The sequence below is a fragment of the Lineus longissimus genome, chromosome 18 (assembly GCF_910592395.1).
Source record: "Lineus longissimus chromosome 18, tnLinLong1.2, whole genome shotgun sequence".
Classification (NCBI taxonomy): domain Eukaryota; kingdom Metazoa; phylum Nemertea; class Pilidiophora; order Heteronemertea; family Lineidae; genus Lineus; species Lineus longissimus.
This window is the reverse complement of record NC_088325.1, coordinates 7,548,356-7,569,375: the sequence shown is the minus strand read 5'-3', so window position 1 is coordinate 7,569,375 and position 21,020 is coordinate 7,548,356. Positions and strand designations below refer to the sequence as shown.

Here is a 21,020-nt window from a genome sequence, read left to right as displayed (position 1 = left end):
ACATTTAACCTCTTGACTACTGGGCTGTTCGAACTGTTCCAATCGGGGCCTTTTTTTGGTATTATTGTGCCAACACGTGCATCTCTGTCTTCACCGCGACCGCAGCGCCATCTTAACGACTTTGTTCGAATTGATGGGTAGCAGATGACATGCCCGCGTCACTATACACCAGTGGAGTGAAGCCAGATCATACCAACAATAAACAAGGTCTATTATAGAGCGGTGATAAACACTTGTACAGTAGAACCTCTCTATTGAGGACACCATTGGGACTGACAAATGCTGTCCTTAATAGAGAGGTGTCCTGATTAGAGAGGTCAAATTGAATGAAAATAACCAATTTGGACCAGATCTAGTGTCATTAATAGAGAGGTTGTCCTTAATAGAGAGGTGTCCGCTAAGGGAGGTTCTACTTTATTTGATTGCCTCAAGAGGTTAAGAAAATAGTTTACTGCAATAAAAAGCTGCTCATTCCTTTAAACAAAACAATGTCAGCTTGTCTTCACATAGAAACTCAGTCACTATTGAAAACAATCACTGTATCTAAAACGCGCTCTCATTTGCTGAAATTTGAAATGCATGGTACGCACATGCGGAATTTCTTGTTCTCACACGATCCAATACTTGTACACAATCTTGTAAGGAGCAATCATTCTCCTGCCCGCAATCGGAAAAAACGTAGATAAATACCACAAAAGAACAAAATAAGTGTCAATTATAGTATGGAATGAATGAAATATGACTTATTGAGTAACTAGAAAGCAGTTTGTATTGATTCTGTTCATTTGAAATGCTGTTTGGAGACATGGATGGTACACATTTATCATTGAACAGCGGGAAGCTTGTGGGTTTATTCAGGGCATAAGCTTGGTCGATAAGTGCCTAGTGTTGGCTGAAGCTTCAGGATGCCATTGAGTGGGCATGGTGCTTTGGAATGGGAATATGTGTAACTGTAGCACACGAATTTGTATCCATGCCACGCCAAATGTCTAGAATTGGCACGCCTATATATATTTGCCTTGTTCTGTACACAAACTGATCACCTCTATGATAACTCGATAGCTAAAAAAAAATTCCGTTCAAAATTCCTAAATTCACCATCGATCCTTGCTCTTGCATGTTTAATTACTAAATGTTGTGACGTCCTCTTCTTTCAGATTCTGTCCATTTTATAAAACAGTGGGCATGCTACGGAACATTATCACATTCTATGATCTGGCACGTCATGCAGTTGAAGCAACCGCCCAGAGTGACAACAAGATCACATGGTCCATCATCAGGGAGAGTATGAGTGACACGCTCTACAAACTAAGCAGTATGAAATTTAAGGTTAGTATGTAATATTCAGGATGGAGGAGGGGATCTATTTCATTACTATAACATGGTAGATTTTTAGCTCAGCTTACGAAAGTCAGCAGAGCTGGTAAAATAACTTTTCAGAATGGCGTCCGTACCTCCATTTGTCAACATGGGTGCACGTTCTGTAACTTTAAGACCAGGCACTTCAAATCTGCCCATGAGGAAGAACAGCCAATGAAATTCCCCTGACTGAAAATTTAGCATTCACTTGAAGGACCACAATATACAATATTGGTTCTAGTTCTTCGATTTTCCGCCAGGGTTCCGTCGTCGGATGTCAGCTTATCGGCCGGGTTGGAATGAATGAAATCCCTATACGGATTTCATGTTCTTTTCAACGAAAATAAATCCGAAAAAATACCTCATATCGCTGCGTCATTTTGGGCAGCAAACACCCCCTTTTTCCAAGTAACACAAATGAAAACAACAAGTTCCAGTTGATGGATACCGTTCTTCAGTTGTCCCTTTACCTGTCAACTACCATCAAAACATGTAAATATGCTGTCTCCCATCCATTGTATGCACTGAATTGACTTTTTTTGTACAGAAACCAATTTGTAAGCAGGCCGTAGAGCAACCCAGGCAATGCGTGAATGCGTAACAAGGCCAATAACTCAAACGTATGAATAACAGACAATAATAGACCTTTTCGAAGAAGTTTGCTATGGCGCTGACCAGTCATGTGCTTCACCGGGAACATAGGGTCACCGTAGCTAAAGGCACTGTCCGAAGTTGGCTTAGGCCTTCTGACATGTTCTTATAGTGTGTGCATTTGATTTGTTATGGCTCTGATTCGTTCTCTCCAAAAAGGCCTTTTTAATTTTATGCCCTCCCCCCCCCCCGGCCTTGGGCAATTGATGGATCATAACATAACAGTCAACAACACCTGCAAGCACACACACTATATGGAAGCGTCAACGAAATGTACAATACTTAGTATGATATGATTGAATTTTGTCATCGCCCTGTACCGGAGTTTGTTGATGTGACATGGCATCTACATTCTGATCCATCAGAGGTACTCCTTCCGTAACCTGTAGTGGATCCAAAGCTTCAGGGTTGAGATGGGCATCTGAAGCATCCATTCAAGAGTCTATGCCAAAGGCTGTATACGTCATTGAGTTTCCACCTGAGTGTGAGCATGCCGATGCTGTTGATTGTTTCGGTCAACTCCATGCTGTAGTGTAAGCATAGACAACTTCTACAAATACACCAAACTCCTTTCGCCATCCTGTCCTGGCTTAAAACGGTTGAACCTGCCCCCTGGCCCTTTTTGATCACGGACACTAGTTATAATAATGAGATTTCTATAACGTTGAATCAAATGTGGTTTCATCGCTTGGAGTGCTTCATATTATCATCCCAGAAATTGACAGGTTATCCGGATTCAAGTTCAACTCTCTGTCCGATCTGCATGTGTTCAGTTGATTTCCTTTTTAACTTGTCTCAGAAAAAGCCTTACAGTTCATGACAGAATAATGTGGCAAATGGAAGGACTTGTTTACTTCTGCAAAAGTATTTTCAATTCAAAGTGTTGCATACTTCTGCCACATCTAATAAAAACTGGCCCTATTGAATTACATACAACTGTGTTATAAAGAATCCAAGGCTAACTGACAGTGTTTTCCACAGACCTGGATTGGTTTTTGTTAATATGTGGATTTCTCAACCTGATGCAAATATTTCTCAAAAGATAATTTTCATGGGATGTCAACATGTTATTTTCATTCATCCCAAATTGGTCTTACGGGTAAATATCTACAATGAGATGTACCTACATCATAAAGTCTCATCTCATGAACTTGTTTATAAGTACCACAGTTTTTGTCAAGATTTTATCAATACTATTTGTTTTCATGTACTGCAAAATCAGTCAGGAGTCCTTGTGACCTATTACATGTAGCCAGAAGAAGGCAGTCGGGTCAACTCCTGGCTAATTTCACGGGTGGTGTCCTTGGAAATTCATACACCAGACTACCATCATCACAAGCATTGCCCTTCTCGGTTTATTAAAGAACTTGACAGCCTGATAGAATAACCAGAGCTTATGTCCAGTTTCCTCGTTCTCTTGGGTCAAGTGCTTGGTCAATATAGTTTTGAAAGCCTTTGGCCGGATAATCAGGATAGTCCGCTTCAAGTTCAGTCTTCACTTGCCAATATAGACAGCATTTATTAGCACCTACTGATAGCTATAGCATAGAGGCAATGTAGCCGCCTGGCACCACCCAGTCTGACAACTAAAGACATAGTCACAACTTTGACAGTGTCTGGCAATGGCTGATGAAATTTCTTTGTTCTAGCAACCGCATTTGTATGTAATCAAAGTCTCATTCCCCTGAAGACCAAAAAGCAAGATACGCCCCTGGTTTTGTTGACCTATTAATCAATCTACTGTGAAGACGGTCAGGAGTCATTGTGACCTTGTAGCTGATGTTCTACTTCTGAAATGATCATCACACTAAAACATTGTATTCACCATGCAGCGAATAAAACATGTGAAAGACCTCAGCTGCTCTCTAAATGCTACACTCTATGTGTGTCTGATTCTACAGAGATTGCAGGGCCAGTAGCAAGTCAGAAGAACATTGGGAGTCTTAAAAGTATGAAGGTTGGAGTTATTCTATGACTGAAAAACTACCAAGCCTGAAATTCACAGACACCTTTGGCTTAATGAATCGGGATCAAGATGAGACCCTCGGCTTAATGTGTAGATTTTGTCTTCACTAGACATTACACATTTACAGAAACACTGTATCTGTGAGAAATACTCTTCTGGGTTGAGGATCAACATTGGCTCACCGTAGGGGAGTCTATATACCGCAGTGTCCGTCGTCTGTCGTCGTCCTCGTATCCTATTTCTAAAACAGTGGTACGTTTCTTAACCGCTAGGGCTATGAACTCAAAACTTTGTATGCATGACCCCCTAGGTCAGATGACCTTTGACACTGAATTTCGGTCTGGTGTGATTCTTTTGACTTGGTCACTGGGGGGGGGCAAAACTGAAAACATAAATATTGTGATATCTCACTTATTAGTGATTTGTTTTTGATGAAATTTTTATGGTAGGTTCTCCTAGCAAGGATATATCACATATCATACGTGTTTTTGATTTGACCTACTTTTCAAGGTCACAGAGGTCAAATGGCATAAATTTGCCGTTTGAGTGTAACTGTGGCACGTTTCTTAACCAATAAAGCTATGAATTTGAAATTTGGTACACATGACTCCCTACATCATATAACCTCTGACATCGAATTTCGGTCTGATCTGATTCTCGACTTGGCCAAAAAAACTTTAAAAAGTAAAAAGTGCAATATCTCGCTTAAAAGTGACTTGTTTTGAACTTTATTTTTATGGTAGGTACTCAGAGCAAGGATACATCACATATCGTATGGATTTTTGATTAGACCTTATTTTCAAGGTCACAGAGGTCAAATGATGTGAATTGGCCGTTTGTGTGTGGCACAATTCTTAACCACTAGAGCTATGAACTTTAAACTTGGTACACATGACCCCCTAGGTCAGATGACCTGTGACACTGATTTTCGGTCCGGTCTGATTCTTAACTTGGCCACCAGGGGGCAAAACCAAAAATTTAAATAGTGCCATATCTCGCTTATTACTGATTAGTTTTTGGTAAAAATTTTATGGTAGATACTCTTAGCAAGGATACATCACATATAATACGGGTTTTGATTTGACGTACTTGTCAAGGTCACCGAGGTCAAATGGCGTAAATTGGCCACTTGAGCGTAACTGTGGCATGTTTGTTAACCCCTAAGGCTACGAACTTGAGACTTTGTACAAAGGACCCCCTAGGTCAGCTGACATCTGACCCTAAATTTCAGTCCGGTCTGATTCTCGACTTGGCACCAGGGGGCCAAAAGTGAAAACTTAGAAAGTGTGATATCTCGCTTATTAGTGATTCGTTTTCAATAACATTTTTATGGTAGGTTCTCCTAGCAAGGATACATCACATATCATATGAGTTTTTGATTTGACCTGCTTTTCAAGGTCACATAGGTCAAATGGCATAAATTGGTCGTTTGATTGTAACTATGGCACGTTTCTTAACCGCAAAAGTTATGAACTTGAAATTTGGTACACATGACTCCCTACGTCATGTTTCCTTGGACACCGAATTTCGATCTGATCTGGTACTCAACTTGGCCACCAGGAGGCCAAAACTAAAATAGGTAAAAAGTGCAATATCTCGTTTTTAGTGACTTGTTTTGATGATATTCTCATGGTACTTACTCCAAGCAACGATACGTCATACCGACTTTGGTTTGACCTATATACTTTACATGTACAATGTTTCTTAACCTGGATGAATTCCAAAGCACCAAATATCTATACGGTGAGCACAATGGCCCCTGGCAGTTTCATTCCAATTTGATATAATATTTTCTTTTTAATCCAAGAGTGGGGATCTGCCCGCAGGTAAATTGCTTGTTTGATGCAGGCTAACTTGAAGAATGGAGGACACATAACATGAATTGTGTATCACACAAGAAGATGACTATCTTCTTTCGTCCTGTTTAAAACATTGCAATGGACACTATTTGCTCGCTGGCTATCTTTTTACCATAATTGTTAGGTGATGCATAGTTGGTATTGTAGACCAAAAAAACATCATCCATCCTCCAACTAACTCATTACACCTGTGTTTTGATGGGACTGTTAGCCAAGGTATGGCTGAAGTGCAGCACTGTCTGAGTAGAGAAAGGTAAAACTGGAAAATATTCACTGATGTTGCAGTTAACGGTTTTATAAGTTGCGATTCGATTTCGTATTTTACAGCATTTCATTTTATTAGCTCACCTCTTAGCAGAGGTGAGCTTATCCCATACCGTGGCGTCCGTCGTCCGTCGTCGTCGTCGTCGTCGTCGTCGTCGTCGTCGTCGTCGTCGTCGTCGTCGTCGTCGTCGTCGTCGTCGTCGTCCGTCGTCCGTTAGCAGGGCACGTTTCGTAACTGTTAGAGCTATTGAGTTGAAACTTGGTACACATGTACCCTTATGTAATGACACCTTGGAGACCAAGTTTCGGTCCGATTCGTTTCATGGTTTGGCCACCAGGGGGCCAAACGTTAAAAGTGAAAATATGCAATATCTCCCTTAATAGTAGTCGGGAAATTTTGAAAAAAATATGGTAGGTACTTCTAGCAAAGGTGCATCATATATCATCCGGGTTTTTGATTTGACCTCCTTTTCAAGGTCACAGAGGTCAAATGGTGTAAATTGGCCGTTAGGATGTAACGATGGCACGTTTCTAAACTGCAATGACTATTGATACCAAATTTGGTACACATTTACCCCTTAGTCAGGTGATCTCAGGGACCGAAGTTTGGTCCATTATGATTCACCACTTGACCACCAGGGGGCAAAATCCAAAAACCTTAAAAATGTGATTATTCCTTAACTTCTTGCCCGATTGCCACCAATTTGATATCATGGGTACATCTAACCACCATACAGTATATGTCACACAGGTTTTTAATTTGACCTTCTTGTCAAGGTCACAGAGGTCAAATGGCGTAAATTCGCCGTCAGGCCGTAACTATGGCACGTTTCTTAACTGCAATGATTATTGATCACAAATTAAGTACACATGTACCCCTTGGTCAGGTGATCTCAGGTACTGAAGTTTGGTGCGATCTGATTTGCCGTTCGGCCTCAAGGGAGGGGGCCAAATTCTAAATTCTTAAAAGTGCCATTATTCCTAGTAATGACTTGCCCGATTGGCACCAATTTTATATCATAGGTACCGGTACATCTAATTCTAACAACCATTCAATGTGTCACCCGGGTCTTCTTTGATTTGACCTACTTTTCAAGGTCACAGAGGTCGAATGTACTGTAAATTGGCCATTTTGGGGAAATTGTAATTGCTTGGACCTACATCAAACCTAACACTACATGACACAATACCATGCTCTTTATCCATCTTTCCTCCACATGAGGTGAGCACAATGGCCCTGGCCATTTCATTGTTTCATATATGTGAATTTGCTGGTCACAAAAAATGCAAAAATTAAACAACGCAGTTATTCCCTAGTTTACAGTAATAGTACCAACCCATCAAAAACAAAGCAATATTCTATTGCAGTGAAGTTGCCCAAGTTGAACATGGTGTACTTCCACTAGAACCAACACTAACAACTTTCTGGTCTGGAGTTCAGCAGATTCCTTCGTCCGAAAAAAAGGATCCATACAAATTGTAATGTGAAATGCAGTTTGTAATATAATTTTTTTCTATCTGTTTTCGGACACATTAGAAGACGATTTTCACCCTCCTTGACGGATAAGCAGAGGTTGTTACACTAATCATCAATTCAAAAACTTATCAGGAAAGCAATGACCAACGGGAAGGGCCGAGCACTTACGACATGCAGCTGAAATACGGCCAATAATCTGTATCGGCCAGCTGATCGTGCAAAACAAAACACGATCGCATCATCACCAAAATTACTCTCACAGAAAACGATCAATTTCAAAGCAAGTAATAATTTTTATTTGTAATGAGGGCAGTTTACAGATAAAATAAACATCGAGAAATATCATTCAAGTTGGAATGCTTGTTTTACTTCCTTGAATGCCCGAATAAATCGTGTGTTTGCAGTGTAAGCAAAATCACAACAAACATACACGGGACAGAACACGGCTCTCAGAGCGGGAAATTCAAAGATCGCTGTTCGGTCAATTTTGACACTAGCGGCGCTGTTTTTGCTCATGGCTTGGCTCGTTTTAGAATTGAATACAGTGTCCCTTTAAGGTGTAAATTACAAAGACATTTTTTGTCACTTTTTACCGATAGGTAGAGGCATGAATAAAGTTTAGGAAGTATGCATGCAAGTGATTTTGATATAAAATTGGAATATTTTATGTCTTTCATACTGCCCCTGCCACACTTTTGCATATGTACTCTTATCGGGCACACCCAAGGAAAAAATTATCTATTTATAATAGAAGAATAATTAGCTAGTGCACGTAGCTACACCTAGGGCAGCGCCCCTATACAGCCTCTGCCTCGTGATAGCCGCCATTAATCAGTACTTTTTCCTTGGCACATTGTTCAACACTGCCGAGTTTCGTACTCGTTGTATTCGATTTTTGTCATACACAAGTTGCAGAAGAACCTGCTGGAGACGCCCTTAGGAAGTCGAGTGGTTCTGGACGCAGGTGAAATCGTTCTATTTGTCCCTTTTTCCCTGTCCGTCTTTTATGGGCTGTTTTTGTCAGCTTTTAGAGTAAATTTTTCCTCTCCTTCCCGGGCTTTGGGTCACGTGACTCGTTCACATCTTTTGCTGCGTTTTAATTCATTATGTGGCATTAAACTTTTATAGGGATGGCTTCCATCCCTTCCTTACTGCATTCTTTTCTTTTGCATTGGGCTTTCCGCCATTCTTTTTTGGCTGCCTTGCCTTTGGTGTTCCGGATTGCCCAGGCTCCGGTGTTTTGGGGATTTATAGCCCCAACCCCGGTTCAGAGTGCTGAGAAATCAGGCCCTGTTGGGGTGGATACATCCGCCCCCAGGACAGCTTCTCCTTCTGCCAGCTTCTCCTTCTGCCAGCAAGTCTGGCAGGAATAACGTTTCCATTTTTTTGCGAGGTGCCTAGACCGGCACCTCGCTGTTCGGCAGCGGCTCTGGAGAGGTCCCACCTTCTTCGAACCCATCCCCCAGGCAAGGAATCGCCCTGTTGGTGTGTGCTCCCTGGGCTGCCCTTCGTGTTGAGCAAAGGTGCCCCCCTTACCGGGGCGCTCCACAAGTGTTCGTCTGCTCCCTTGCCTTTAGCCCTATCACACCTGGAAGCGCCCGATGACGCCCGTAAATGACAGTTCAAATTTCGTGCTCTGGAACAATCTCCAGTGGGCTGAATCGACCTGCACGACGTCAGATTTGAACTCTACTGATGATGAAGGTACTGGAACTAATGATCCTGAACTTCGTTGGGAAGAAAATGCCAACTATAATCCTTATAAAGCAAAGTTCAATGGGCCTTCTCCTGGCCCAACTTGCAATTTTGGGGCTGATGCTTCACCCCTGCAATTTTTTCATCTCTTTCTCCGATCTGAATTTTTCGTCTTTTGGGCCGAACAGACAAATTTGTTCGCCAGACAGGTTGAACAAACCACAGGAAAACATGACAAATACTGGTCTCCAACGTCAAGTGAGCAACTGAAAGAATTTTTCGGGATACATGTGGTTAAGGCACTTGATGATTAATCGTATATTGGTGCATACTGGTCAGACAATAAGTTCGTTGCAAATCAGGGTATCATGGAGTGCATGACAAAAAATTGCTTTGAAAAACTTTTACAATATATGCACATCGCCGATAATTCAAAACAACCAGCTCGGAATACTCCTGATTACGATCCCCTCTTCAAAGTACGACCTATTATTGAGCAGGTCAAGCTGTCTTGTCGTCAGAACTTGAACCCAAACTGTGAAATGAGTATTGACGAGATGATGGTGGGATTCAAAGGCCGGGTAGCTTTCCGTCAAAACCAACAATGTGGGGAATAAAGATCTGGGCTATAGCTGACCTCTCAACCAGTTGTTATACCACTGATTTCAATGTATACTGGAAAAGGACAAGCTGGTCATGATCAAAATGGATTGGGATACAATGTTGTTATGAATCTGACTCGCCCATTCTTCAACAGAAATCATTAAATCCTAATGGACAATTTTCTCTCGTCAACAAAAACTGATGACAGACCTACTGGCGAAAGACACTTATGCCACTGCGACTACTCGGGCCAATCGCAAGAACTTTCTCCGACTACTGAAATTACCAAAAGGTAAAAAATCACGTAAAAAAGTAGAGAAGAAAGAAGCTCAGGCGAAGCTCTTCAGGAATAAAGTCATTTCGGCTGTGTCATGGCAGGACAAAAAATTGGTGAATGTCCTTTTCTCTGGCCAGGGTTTAGGAACCCACGTTGTTGAATGTCGGGTAGGGCATGAACGAACGGCAGGACATTCAAATTCCAGATATATAATCTTCACTATAACAAGTACATGGGGGGGGGGGGAGGGGGGTGTTGATAGGCAGACAAACGTCCCGCATACTATCCAATTGGCAGAGAAAGCAAGAAATGGTGGAAATACATCTTTTGGTTCTGTACAAATGTGTCTTTGATCAATGGATTCCTCATTTTGAAAATGTCATCAAAGCCTTTGACAAAGAGACTGGAGAAGATACGTTGTGTGATTTCGTGCAGAGCAACTGATTGGCAATTTCTGTAGCAGGAAAATTGCTCCCCCAAAGAGACCTAGTGAAGGTGTTCACACCCTTAGTCATCTTGATGGGCGGAAGGTGTGCTCTGAAACAGGTCGAAAAACTGTGAAGGGACGATATGTGTGCACAAACTTTGTTTGTGATAAATGTGGCATTGAAATGTGTCGCAGGCCATGCTTTGAGGAACACCATATTGCCCATTATCTGTCGTATCAGTTCTGAAAAACACATTCATATTCACTTGACGATGGAGAGCCTGTTCCAGTTGTGAGTATCATTATCCTAACAGCCGGGGTGAACAAATCTTAGGCGTCAGTTTCTGCAAAATGGGCTTCAGTTCCTAAATTTGTCAACAGTGTTGATTTTAGTGGAAAATCATGAATGTCCATTTGATACATTGTATCTAAATTGAGAGGGAGATGCTCAGCCCTTGTTGGCGGCTGACGGATGGTGTCGGCTAGTGATTTCTTTACCCCTGCTGTGACGAAGCTGACAAAACACAGGTTCAATTTTATTTGTGACTTGCACAGCATAATTTATGACATACAGGACATGGAAATACACTAGTGTAAGATACAAAACAGTTGGCGAACATTGCAGTGACAGTTTACAAACAATGCATTGTTGGGTAAAATTCCGGAGAAAAGTAAAAAATGTATGGAACTTCCACTTGTCAGAACTTCCTTATGTATTGGTCAATTTTGATTCTGATTGCAACCAAACTTCAGGTGATTATGTATCTATGTACTCTTATCAATACCCCTAATTTCAGTCAAATCGTGTGACAAATATGGCCACCAGGCCGCCATCTTGAAAATCCAACAAAGTCCTATTACTCCTAAACTGTATAACAGATGTAAACCAATTTCCATGTGACATGTACACTCTTCAATAACCCTGAAATTCAGTCAACTTTATAACTAAAATGCTATACTTAGATGGTACCGGTAATTTTCTTTGGTGCCATTGAGCCGAGAATAATAATATTATTCTATGGACTCAAAACTGGTGAAACTAGCCAGAAACTGTTCTCCCCATATCCACTGCAAATGACATGCATTACATTTCCCGAGGTGAGCACATGGTCCCTGGACCATTTCGTTGGTTAAGTTGAAGGCCTTCCTCATGGCCCTTTGAAGTATTGCAAATGATCAGCCTGTTGTATATTGGGCAAAAAATCAATTTGATAAATCTAAGAAGATATTTGATAGGCAATGCTCCCCTACCCCAACCCGCATTGGCACATTCCATGTTTTGTAGAGTTCCTTGCATTGTTTGTTAGAGGTAACGCTTCTAACACCCCGGTATGGTTTCTTCTTCCCGGATAAAGGATGGAGAGGGTGCTGGAGGACACCCATCACAAACCCAATCTGTTTCGATGGTTAGGGCATATAGTCCTTCCCTCAACAGAGGCTTTCGCAAATCAAAATATCCGGAATAAAGGGCAATCAGTTCCCATTCAGACTCAGAATGCTGAAAATATTTCAGTCCCTTACTCCTGTTCTGAGCGATCAATCGAAGAATAACTTCAGTAATCATCATCATGCCCTACGGTCAACTTACAGTCAATATAAGGGCCAGATCCGCTGACCCCCCCCCCCCACCTTAACCCTTTTTGCCGATTTTGCATGGTCTGCCATTAACTGACACCAAACGAATATTTTTTAAAAAGCAATCATTAGGATCTGCAATGCACAAATGGCAATAATGTACATATTTTTCAAATATATCCATCCATAAAAGAGAAAACTTGCAACAAAAAAACTGAAAATATCGTGTGCCGATGGCCAGTTCAGCTTTGTTATTGTAATTCACTTCATTCCCGCCACTGCCATACAACTGTTCGGCATCTTGACCCTCAATGTATTGACATTGCTAAGCCTCACAGACAACGCACATCTAATACCTTGACGAAAAGTACAGCATGTATTTGTATGCAATCTATTTCAAGCTGAAGTTGTTCAGCTATAATACACAATCATTAACGGCATCGCTGTACACACAATGGTAACAGGTTATTTTTTACATGCCCCACCAGAGGCGCCACTTTCCAAATCCATCAAACTCGCGAGAGAGTCATATTGGATCCATCGCTTGCGCACCGTGTCGCCTCTCGGTCTCAACATAAAAGACAATACGTCTTGGTAGCCTTGATCTATTCATCCTGGCGTTTCCACTATTTAATTTTCTCCAATGGACCTGAGCTACCTAGTCTCTCACACCACTACACAGTGCTGTGGTCCCTTTCTTTACCATGCTACGGCGCATCAGCCGGGATATCACTCAGAATCCAAGTCCTCACACCCAACTTTGTCGCACCTTTTGAATGACACCTCAGCAGTTTCATTCCTTTATTTTGCAAACCCAGCACAACCCTTCAGTGTACTGATTTGGCAATACATTGGTGAATATGGACCCTTTCGGGACATACTCACAGTCTTACCACACATAAGATTTCACTCATAAGGGTTCACTTTGGTACCTGCACTATACTCCGTCTTTCCCGCACTGATTACTAATGAGAAAACACCTTTTCGAAACCGTTTTCATGGCAACCATCACCCGGCGAGCCAAACCAGCAAACACACTATATGTCACCACCTATGGGGACACATGCGCAACCCGACGTCACCGAATCCACGGATGACGCAGCGACTTCAGGACAATGCAATGGTATTGACACTGATTGACGCAACGTTCAATCACAATGGTCTAATCCGCGTACGGGACAAGTCAGCCCTCTTTACGTTTCACAATGGTAACAAGTTAGCGTGAGGCCACTGACCTTGGCTATTGCTCGATCAGTGGTCTGATACCTCGGCAAGTGTAAAGTTTTTGTGTCTCATTCAAAAACCACAATATGCTTGTGTTGAAACTTACGCAGGGTCCAGAGAAGATTAAAAGGGCAAACCCTATGAAGTCATTTTGAAATCCAGCTCATATTTAAAACAGCGCAGTGGCCATGGAAAGTGTAGTCTGTGTGATCGAAAATTGGGTTCACCATATGCTGCTTTATTTACCGCATAGAGATAGTGTACATTGCATATGGCAGAACCAGCTCAAATTTGGGTGAGGTGCAAAGTGAGGTGCGCGATAAACAGAGAAATGACACATATTTCTTCAATGGTATGGGCAGAGGTAATGGAGGCAATACCACTGGAAGTTCAGTGTGCTGTTCGGATATTCTGTGGTCACTTGCGATCACTTGTGGTCAATTTTAAACCAGGTCAATGGGCAGATCTCTGACTGACCGACCATGAAAGCCAAAAAACTGTGTGGAAATAAATTTTTGAAAAGAGTATATCTGCGCAACGAACGGAATTGAATCTGTATGTAAATGGTGTGAGGTAAGCGTTAGTTCAGAGGATCGCCGCTTGTCAAAAGTGCTGGCAGTATGTGAACCCCAACCTTAAGCAGCCTAGTTTTGGGCATCCTGACTCTCATGCAATCTCGCTCTACAAACCCATAACAGATTCCATCGATTTTTTTTCTGTTTTTTGGGCACGCTCTCAACCTGTGCCCCCAATCACAGCGCTGATATGAAAACTTAAAAGAGGGCAAAGGTCAAAGCCAATCGCACGTTTTTAAACCTTCTGTCTTGTTTTGGCAACAGTTCAGCTAATGCAATTGTTAGTGTTTATTTAGAAACTGTTTAATGAGCAGAGGGTTGTAGGCAGAAATTCAGAAACTAGCTCCTCAAATTTTTAAGTACTTTTCATCTACCTGTTCCCCTGCGCCATGGCAAAACATGAATTATCACCATTTTAAATCGTATTGTCATGGATATTTCAAACTGTATTGTGTATTGGATACTACTGCAGTTGCTGAGATCTTTGCCCTGATTGGTCCAAAATCAAGGCTACTTGCCTTGGCAAAAATAACCGCTGCTGGGGTGGAAAATGTGAAGGTTTTGGGTGAGTGATTTAGTGATCTCAAACCATTGCGGGTCAAGATGAGTTTTGGGTGAAAACATCATGAATTTTGATGTCATAAAACCCCATTTTGACACTGCTCCTATGTTTCACTATCCTTGAAAATGCTGCGCGGCAATTTTAATGTGTAATTTCGTTGTTAAATTCCCTTTATTTCTCCTACTTTTGGGGGTTTGAAGCAAGTCAAAAGAAAACACTTCGGTCAAGGTCTATCCATGGTTTTTACCATGATTAACAGGGGTCCAAAAATCCAAATTTGCCTTACTAGTCCTGGACTAGGTTAAAAGCAGACTACACTAGCCAGTAAGCAAAAGTTACCAGCCCAAGCCAAGCCAGCAGACAACAATTCCACATTTAAACGATTATCTTGGGGTGAATGAAAATGGTGTATTGTGGATTATAACCTACATCTAGCTAGTCCGTCAGGTTATTTTCTGGAAGATTTTATGCACTTTCTGCTAGTACAAGTTAAAAAATGGGTAGTCCCAGGCGTCGGAGTAGCCAATTTTTCGCCCCCTGGCAAAGTTTAAGCTATGTAGTGCAATAAACCTTATAATCATGTTACTTTTCACATCCAAAGGCCTCAGATGCGGTTTCTTTTAGCTCACCTGTCAGGTGAGCTTATACGATACCGTGGCATCCATCGTCGTCGTCCCCCATTGTTAACTTTGGAAAAAAAATTGGCACATTTCTTAACCACTTGACCTAGAAAATAAGGTAACAGAGGTCAAAATTTGCTATCGACATCGCCGTTGGGCAATACCAGCAAGTTTTGGAACCGCTAGGGTTACTGACTTGTAACCCTAGGTGAAATGACCTCGGAGACTAAATTTCGATGGGATTTGATTCATGTACCACCAGGGGGTCAAAACCCAAAACACAAAAAGTTCTATTTCTCCTGAATTAAAGGCTGGATCCTTTCCAAATATTTATCATAGATACCCAGGTTTTCATTTGACGTACTTTTCAAGGTCACAGTGGTCAACTTAAAAAATTTAAACTAACATAGCACGTTTTCTTACTATGTGACCTAGATCATTCTTAACTTGTACAAAGATGCTTCCGGGCAAGTCCTACCCAAACAACTGACTACAGTCAGGATTTGATTACAAATGTTGCCACCAGGAGGCAAAGTTTAAAAAATCATGTGCGTCTATTTTTGTCAAAACTAAGGCTCTGATGTTGATCATATGTGGTGTGAAGGTAGCCGTATTAGTCCCTACTTAAACGACCCACTTTGATCCCAAGTGATCTTAAATGTGGGCACCAGGGAGCAAAGTTCATAAATAATCAATGTCCATTTTTAGCTCACTTGTCCATTTTTAGCTGACCATGCGATGCCGGCATCCGTTGTCGTCATATGCAGAACTATTTATTGCATGACATTTTTGGCTCACCATAGGGGAGTCTATACAACACTGCTGTGTCCATTGTCTTCGTCGTCTGTATCCTGTTTCAAAAACAGTGGCATGTTTCTTAAACACATGAGCTATGAATCTGAAACTTTGTACGCAGTAACCCCCTCCCCCAGGTCAGGTGACCTCTGACAATGAATTTCGGTCCGATCTGATTCTTGACTTGGCCACCAGGTGGCCAGAAATGGAAACCTAAAAACAGTGATAACTCTCTCATGAGTGACTCGTTTTTGATAACATTTTCATGGTAGGCTCTCCCAGCAAGGATAAATCACATACTTCACGAGTTTTCGATTTGACCTAATTTTCAAGGTCACATAGGTCAAATGCCATAAATTGTCCGTTTGAGTGTAACTATGGCACGTTTCTTAACCGCTAAAGCTATGAACTTGTCAATTGGTCATGGATCCATGCCTGGTGTGGACAAAATTTCAGCTGAGCGCCAGGCTCTTGGGCCTCTTGTTGAATATTTTACCATGGTAAGCATGGTAAAATCTACATTCCCCATCGTGAGCATGGTGAATCTGTAATCTTTGGTGAGGGTCTGTGATTCAGTGTATCTTTTGGGATTGGCCTGAGTAACTTTCAGTGGTTGTCATAAATTTGTTTTAAGTGAATCCATTATAAAATGCACAAATGTTTTAAAACTCTTCCTGAACACATTCTGTAACGAATAACCAATTGTTGTTGTTTTTTCAGGATCCAGTCAAAGATGGCGAGGCTAAAATCAAAGCAGACTTTGAGGAGCTGTATGAGGAAATGGCACAAGGTTTCAGGAACCTGGAAGATTAGGCCCTGCTTCAGCATTATAAAAACAACCTAAATTATAAGAGTCTGTAGACTCCATTTATAATACTTCACTGACATTTTTTCTTGTTGTTTTGGCATCGGTTGTTAGATATAAAAAAATATGATGAACCTCCACAGTGCTATAAATTCACTAGCTACCAATCAAAAATAATAATTGCGAGGAGTTACCAGTGAAAAACCATTTGCTTGGATGTGTACATGCCAAGTTCGTCATCCCTATAAAAACTAATTAAGTAGGCCAGGCACAATAATGTGACTGTTCACTGAAGCTACAGCCAGGTCCAGAAGTATGTATCGGTTTTGGCACCTTACGAACTGATAAGGAACCGGCCAGAAACAAATAGTCGCCTTGTGTATTGCACGGTTTGTACATCAAATCTATAGCCGCGATGACCTACTGACCGACAATCATTGGCCGACTTGACACGACGATATGAACCGAGGATGATGAACCGACACGAATCGGGGAAAAAAATTACGGGCTGCGTCCTCACCAATGACGTGATGCCGGGCGGGCGGGGCAAACATTTATTTAATTCAGAACACCAGGATATTTTGGCCTTCATGATTGGCAGCAATTAACAACCCAGAAGATAATAATCCAAAGCTCTCCAACAACATTTAAGTCCAAGGCGCAATTTCTGTGCTGGCAAACTTGCAAACTTATCCTGACAACTGCCCACCAATGGCGGCCTAATCAAAAAAAACATGCATCCTCGCATCCAGTTCAATCTAGAATCTGCAACTGCTTTTCCCTATGCTATTCACAGTGATATCTTTTGATTTGACCTGGAATCGGGGTTCACCATCTGCATCTCATTTTGATTAGAATCGGCCCAGTTTTAGGAGTCAGTCGTATCAAATTTCAACATCTTGCGAACACATCAATGGACTCGCCGCTATAAATCATCTATGGCAATTTATCATCCTGGCGCTTTTGATCTTCAGACTTGCCGCTTCTTGGAGGGCGATTCAGCAGTTTCACTGCTGATCATAACGTCAGGAGACAGCTGTCAATTAATGACAGGCCGCATAAAATTCAACTTTCCTTCTTTTTTGAAGGAATTACCAATGTCTATTTTAAGAAGTAGTTTAATAGTTAACATTTCATCCAAATTTGATTTACGGACTCTCTCAAAACAAATATTTGAGATAAAGGCGCAAGGCGCGGGGACAGCATATAGAACATTCTCCACGTACAGAGACTGGAGATGCAACTAATCAATATGCAAATAAACACCTGTTTCTTATCATTGTGATGCGTACCTTGGAGTAATCAGCCTATAGTTTGGTTGCTCTGTGCGTACACTGCACATTTTTTAGGCAGTTTGTCTTGGAGTGAAGTGTACCTGTGTGTTCTGTGGAATGCATCATTGAAAATATGTTGCAATAGAAGAGTTTGTCTTTTCATAGTTCACTCTAATTTTGCTGGAAAGAAGTGTACACATGCATTGATTTGTGTGTTGTGTCCTCGCATTTTGTTTGGACGGGCGGCGTAGCCGGGACTACCGGGTTGGACTAGAGAATTATTTTTTCGATCATTTTGGATGGGCTGTTTTGGATAGATACCGGCAGGTATTAGATTGGAGAAAAATGGTAAGATAAAGGGCCTTTTTTGATCGTCCACCTGACCTTTCCACCAGTAGTTTTCCCGCGAACATCATCTGTCATTCTGTTGCGTGATGACAGGACCGGGCCTCGGTCAATGTCAGTGATCGCAGTCATGACACGATAGAATCCAGCCAGAGTATTGATTAGGAACCGACCGAACTGGCGATATACTGACCAAAGAAAATCAATACACGAACCGATAAAATCAGAACTATGAACCGACGATTATAAGGACACGGACCGCGGTTCAGTCTGTGATTTGTCAGTTCATCGTTGTGTCATACTCAAATAATAGCGTTACGAACCGACCAGGAAATGATGAGAATACGGTACAATGCGATACATACTTGTTGACCTGGCTGTAGATTAAAGGCCAAACTGAAGCACATTGGTTGATGTAAGAGTTCCCAAGTGGTCTCAGAATATTAATGTTTTTAAGGAAAAACAATTTTAAGTCTTGTTTTGATTGCAGCAGACCTCGGTGTTGCAACTAAGAACGGCTAGCTTTAAATTTGATGGCAAAATTTAAAATACAGACTGTTTTAGAAGAACAACCACTTAAGTTTGCTGGTTTAAGGAATTTTAAACCAATACAAACAGGAAATCCAGATTTATATTTTCATAAAGTCTATGTATACACATACAAACGTTTTCAGTGGCATCCTGCTAGCGCTCATCAGATATAGTGAGTAACTATTATCGAAACAAGCATTTATCGTAAACAAGACCATTGGCATTACATATAAATACACAATTGTAAGTAGAGTACACAACAGGTCAGGATTAGAGGGATTTAAAAAATTCCTAAAAAGAAGAATGACACTTTTTGAGCTAGTTGTTTGTTTAGGACTGGCTTTTGTTCCTTAAATGAGTAAAGCTACTTTGATTATCAACACATAATAAGACTGGGTGGTGATCAACACAGAGAAATTATCTTGGTTTGAATTAGTTTTGCGGGTGCCACAATCTCTCAAGTGGTCCAGGATGGGAGATCTATCCGAAAAGTAGTCAGAAGCCCTAGTAGCCCAGTGATGTTTAGTCTTCAGAATGTAAGAAAAGGTCCTATCACAGGAACTATGGAATTTGCAAATTACCTTGGCTCTAAGACAGACTGGTGTTGCACTTTGCAGAGAAAAATATCTGCCAACCCAGAATGAGGGAAAGGCGGCTATTTCCTCTATCAGGACCAACTGTATTGTCAAGTTGGTGGTGTAACAATGGGAAGTCCACTTGGACCGACTCTTGTCAACTTCTTTTCAGCACACTTTGAAACTAGTTTTCTTTCTTAAGTTGATGATTTTGCTCCTGAATTGTATCTACCCAATGTTTATGAGATTTTCTGTGTTTTTAGGTCACAGGTTTGTAATGTTTTTTGACTTTCTCAATAGTTTACATTGCAATTTGATGTTTACCTATGAGTTAGGCCCTGATCAACTAGCTTTCCTTGATACCAACATCACATTACTCACAGATGACTTGGGGAGTGTCTCTTCATCTGTTTACAGGAAACCTTCCAATACAAATGTAATTCTGAATTTCACTGCGGTGTGCCCACAAAACTGGAAACTTGGACTGATCACTTGTTTTATCAACGGGGCTTATACAGTGTGTAGCACATGGCATCTGTTTGACCAAGAAATGAAACGCTTAAAGGGCTTTTTCTTGAGTAATAGTTATCCACAAAATATTTTTATAAGTGTTTGCATTCTTTCCTAGGCAAAAAACAATCACAACCTTGTGTAAAAACCATCCCAGTAGATCTTGAATATACCCCTATCATTACTATACCCTATGCAGGTTATCCTTTGTTAAAAATTAAAAAAACGCTTGCTGTCAATTTTCAGGTCTGTGGGCGTGAATGTAAAGATAACCTTTCGATCATACTGGGTTGGCTCTGCAAAGTGCAACACCTGTCAGTCTAAGAGCCAAGGTAATTTACAAATTCCACAGTTCCTGTGATAGGACCTTTTCTTACATTGTGAAGACTATACGTCACTTGACTAGGGTTTCTGAAAACTTTTTGGATAGATCTGCCATCCTGGACCACTTGAGAGATTGTCGCACCTGCAAAACTAATTAAAACTTAGACAATTTCTCTGTGTTAACCACCGCTCAGTCTGATTATGTGTTGAGAATCAAAGAAGCTTTACTCATTAACTCTTTCACTTCCCAAAATTTGGAAATTTTGGGTCGCTTTCACCACCTAAAATCTCACAAACATAATTGGGATACACTCATCAAAATTCTTCAAAACCTTTGTCTTCACCCCTAGTTTCAAGAAAACAGCAGTAAAAAGTAGGGGCATATTGGGATTATGTTCTAAATATTTTCACAATTTTCACCCAAACTGAGGAGTGGCAGACCCCACCCCACCCTCTCAGTCGAAAAAATTATTCAATTTGAACCGTCCGGCCAGGCCAGAGAAATCATACAAAACACATTAGAGTAGCTAGAGACATCTGGTGTAATCTAGTGTCATCTGGAGGAGCTAGGTTTGAATTAGTAAATTGTGACCCGTCACAGCAAAACCAGGCGCAGGTTGCTGCTCTGAGCTTGGCAGGTTGAGACGGACTGTTTGTTCATTTCTCTATTGTCTGACTTTTGTGAAATATGAGCACATCAATTTCTTCCATTATCTCCTGGTGTCAT

The 21,020-nt window shown here is 41.2% G+C and overlaps 1 protein-coding gene across 1 annotated transcript in view; it reads left to right on the top strand.

Annotated features, from left to right (window-relative positions):
- LOC135501993 (V-type proton ATPase catalytic subunit A) overlaps positions 1–19,318 on the top strand; it is a 112,599-nt gene extending 93,281 nt beyond the window's left edge. Inside the window, exons 12-13 of the mRNA XM_064794399.1 lie at positions 1,158–1,329; positions 16,650–19,318. Coding sequence (XP_064650469.1) covers positions 1,158–1,329; positions 16,650–16,742 — 265 coding nt within the window. The 3' untranslated portion in view covers positions 16,743–19,318. The remainder of the gene's footprint in view (positions 1–1,157; positions 1,330–16,649) is intronic.
- Positions 19,319–21,020: the final 1,702 nt, after the last annotated feature.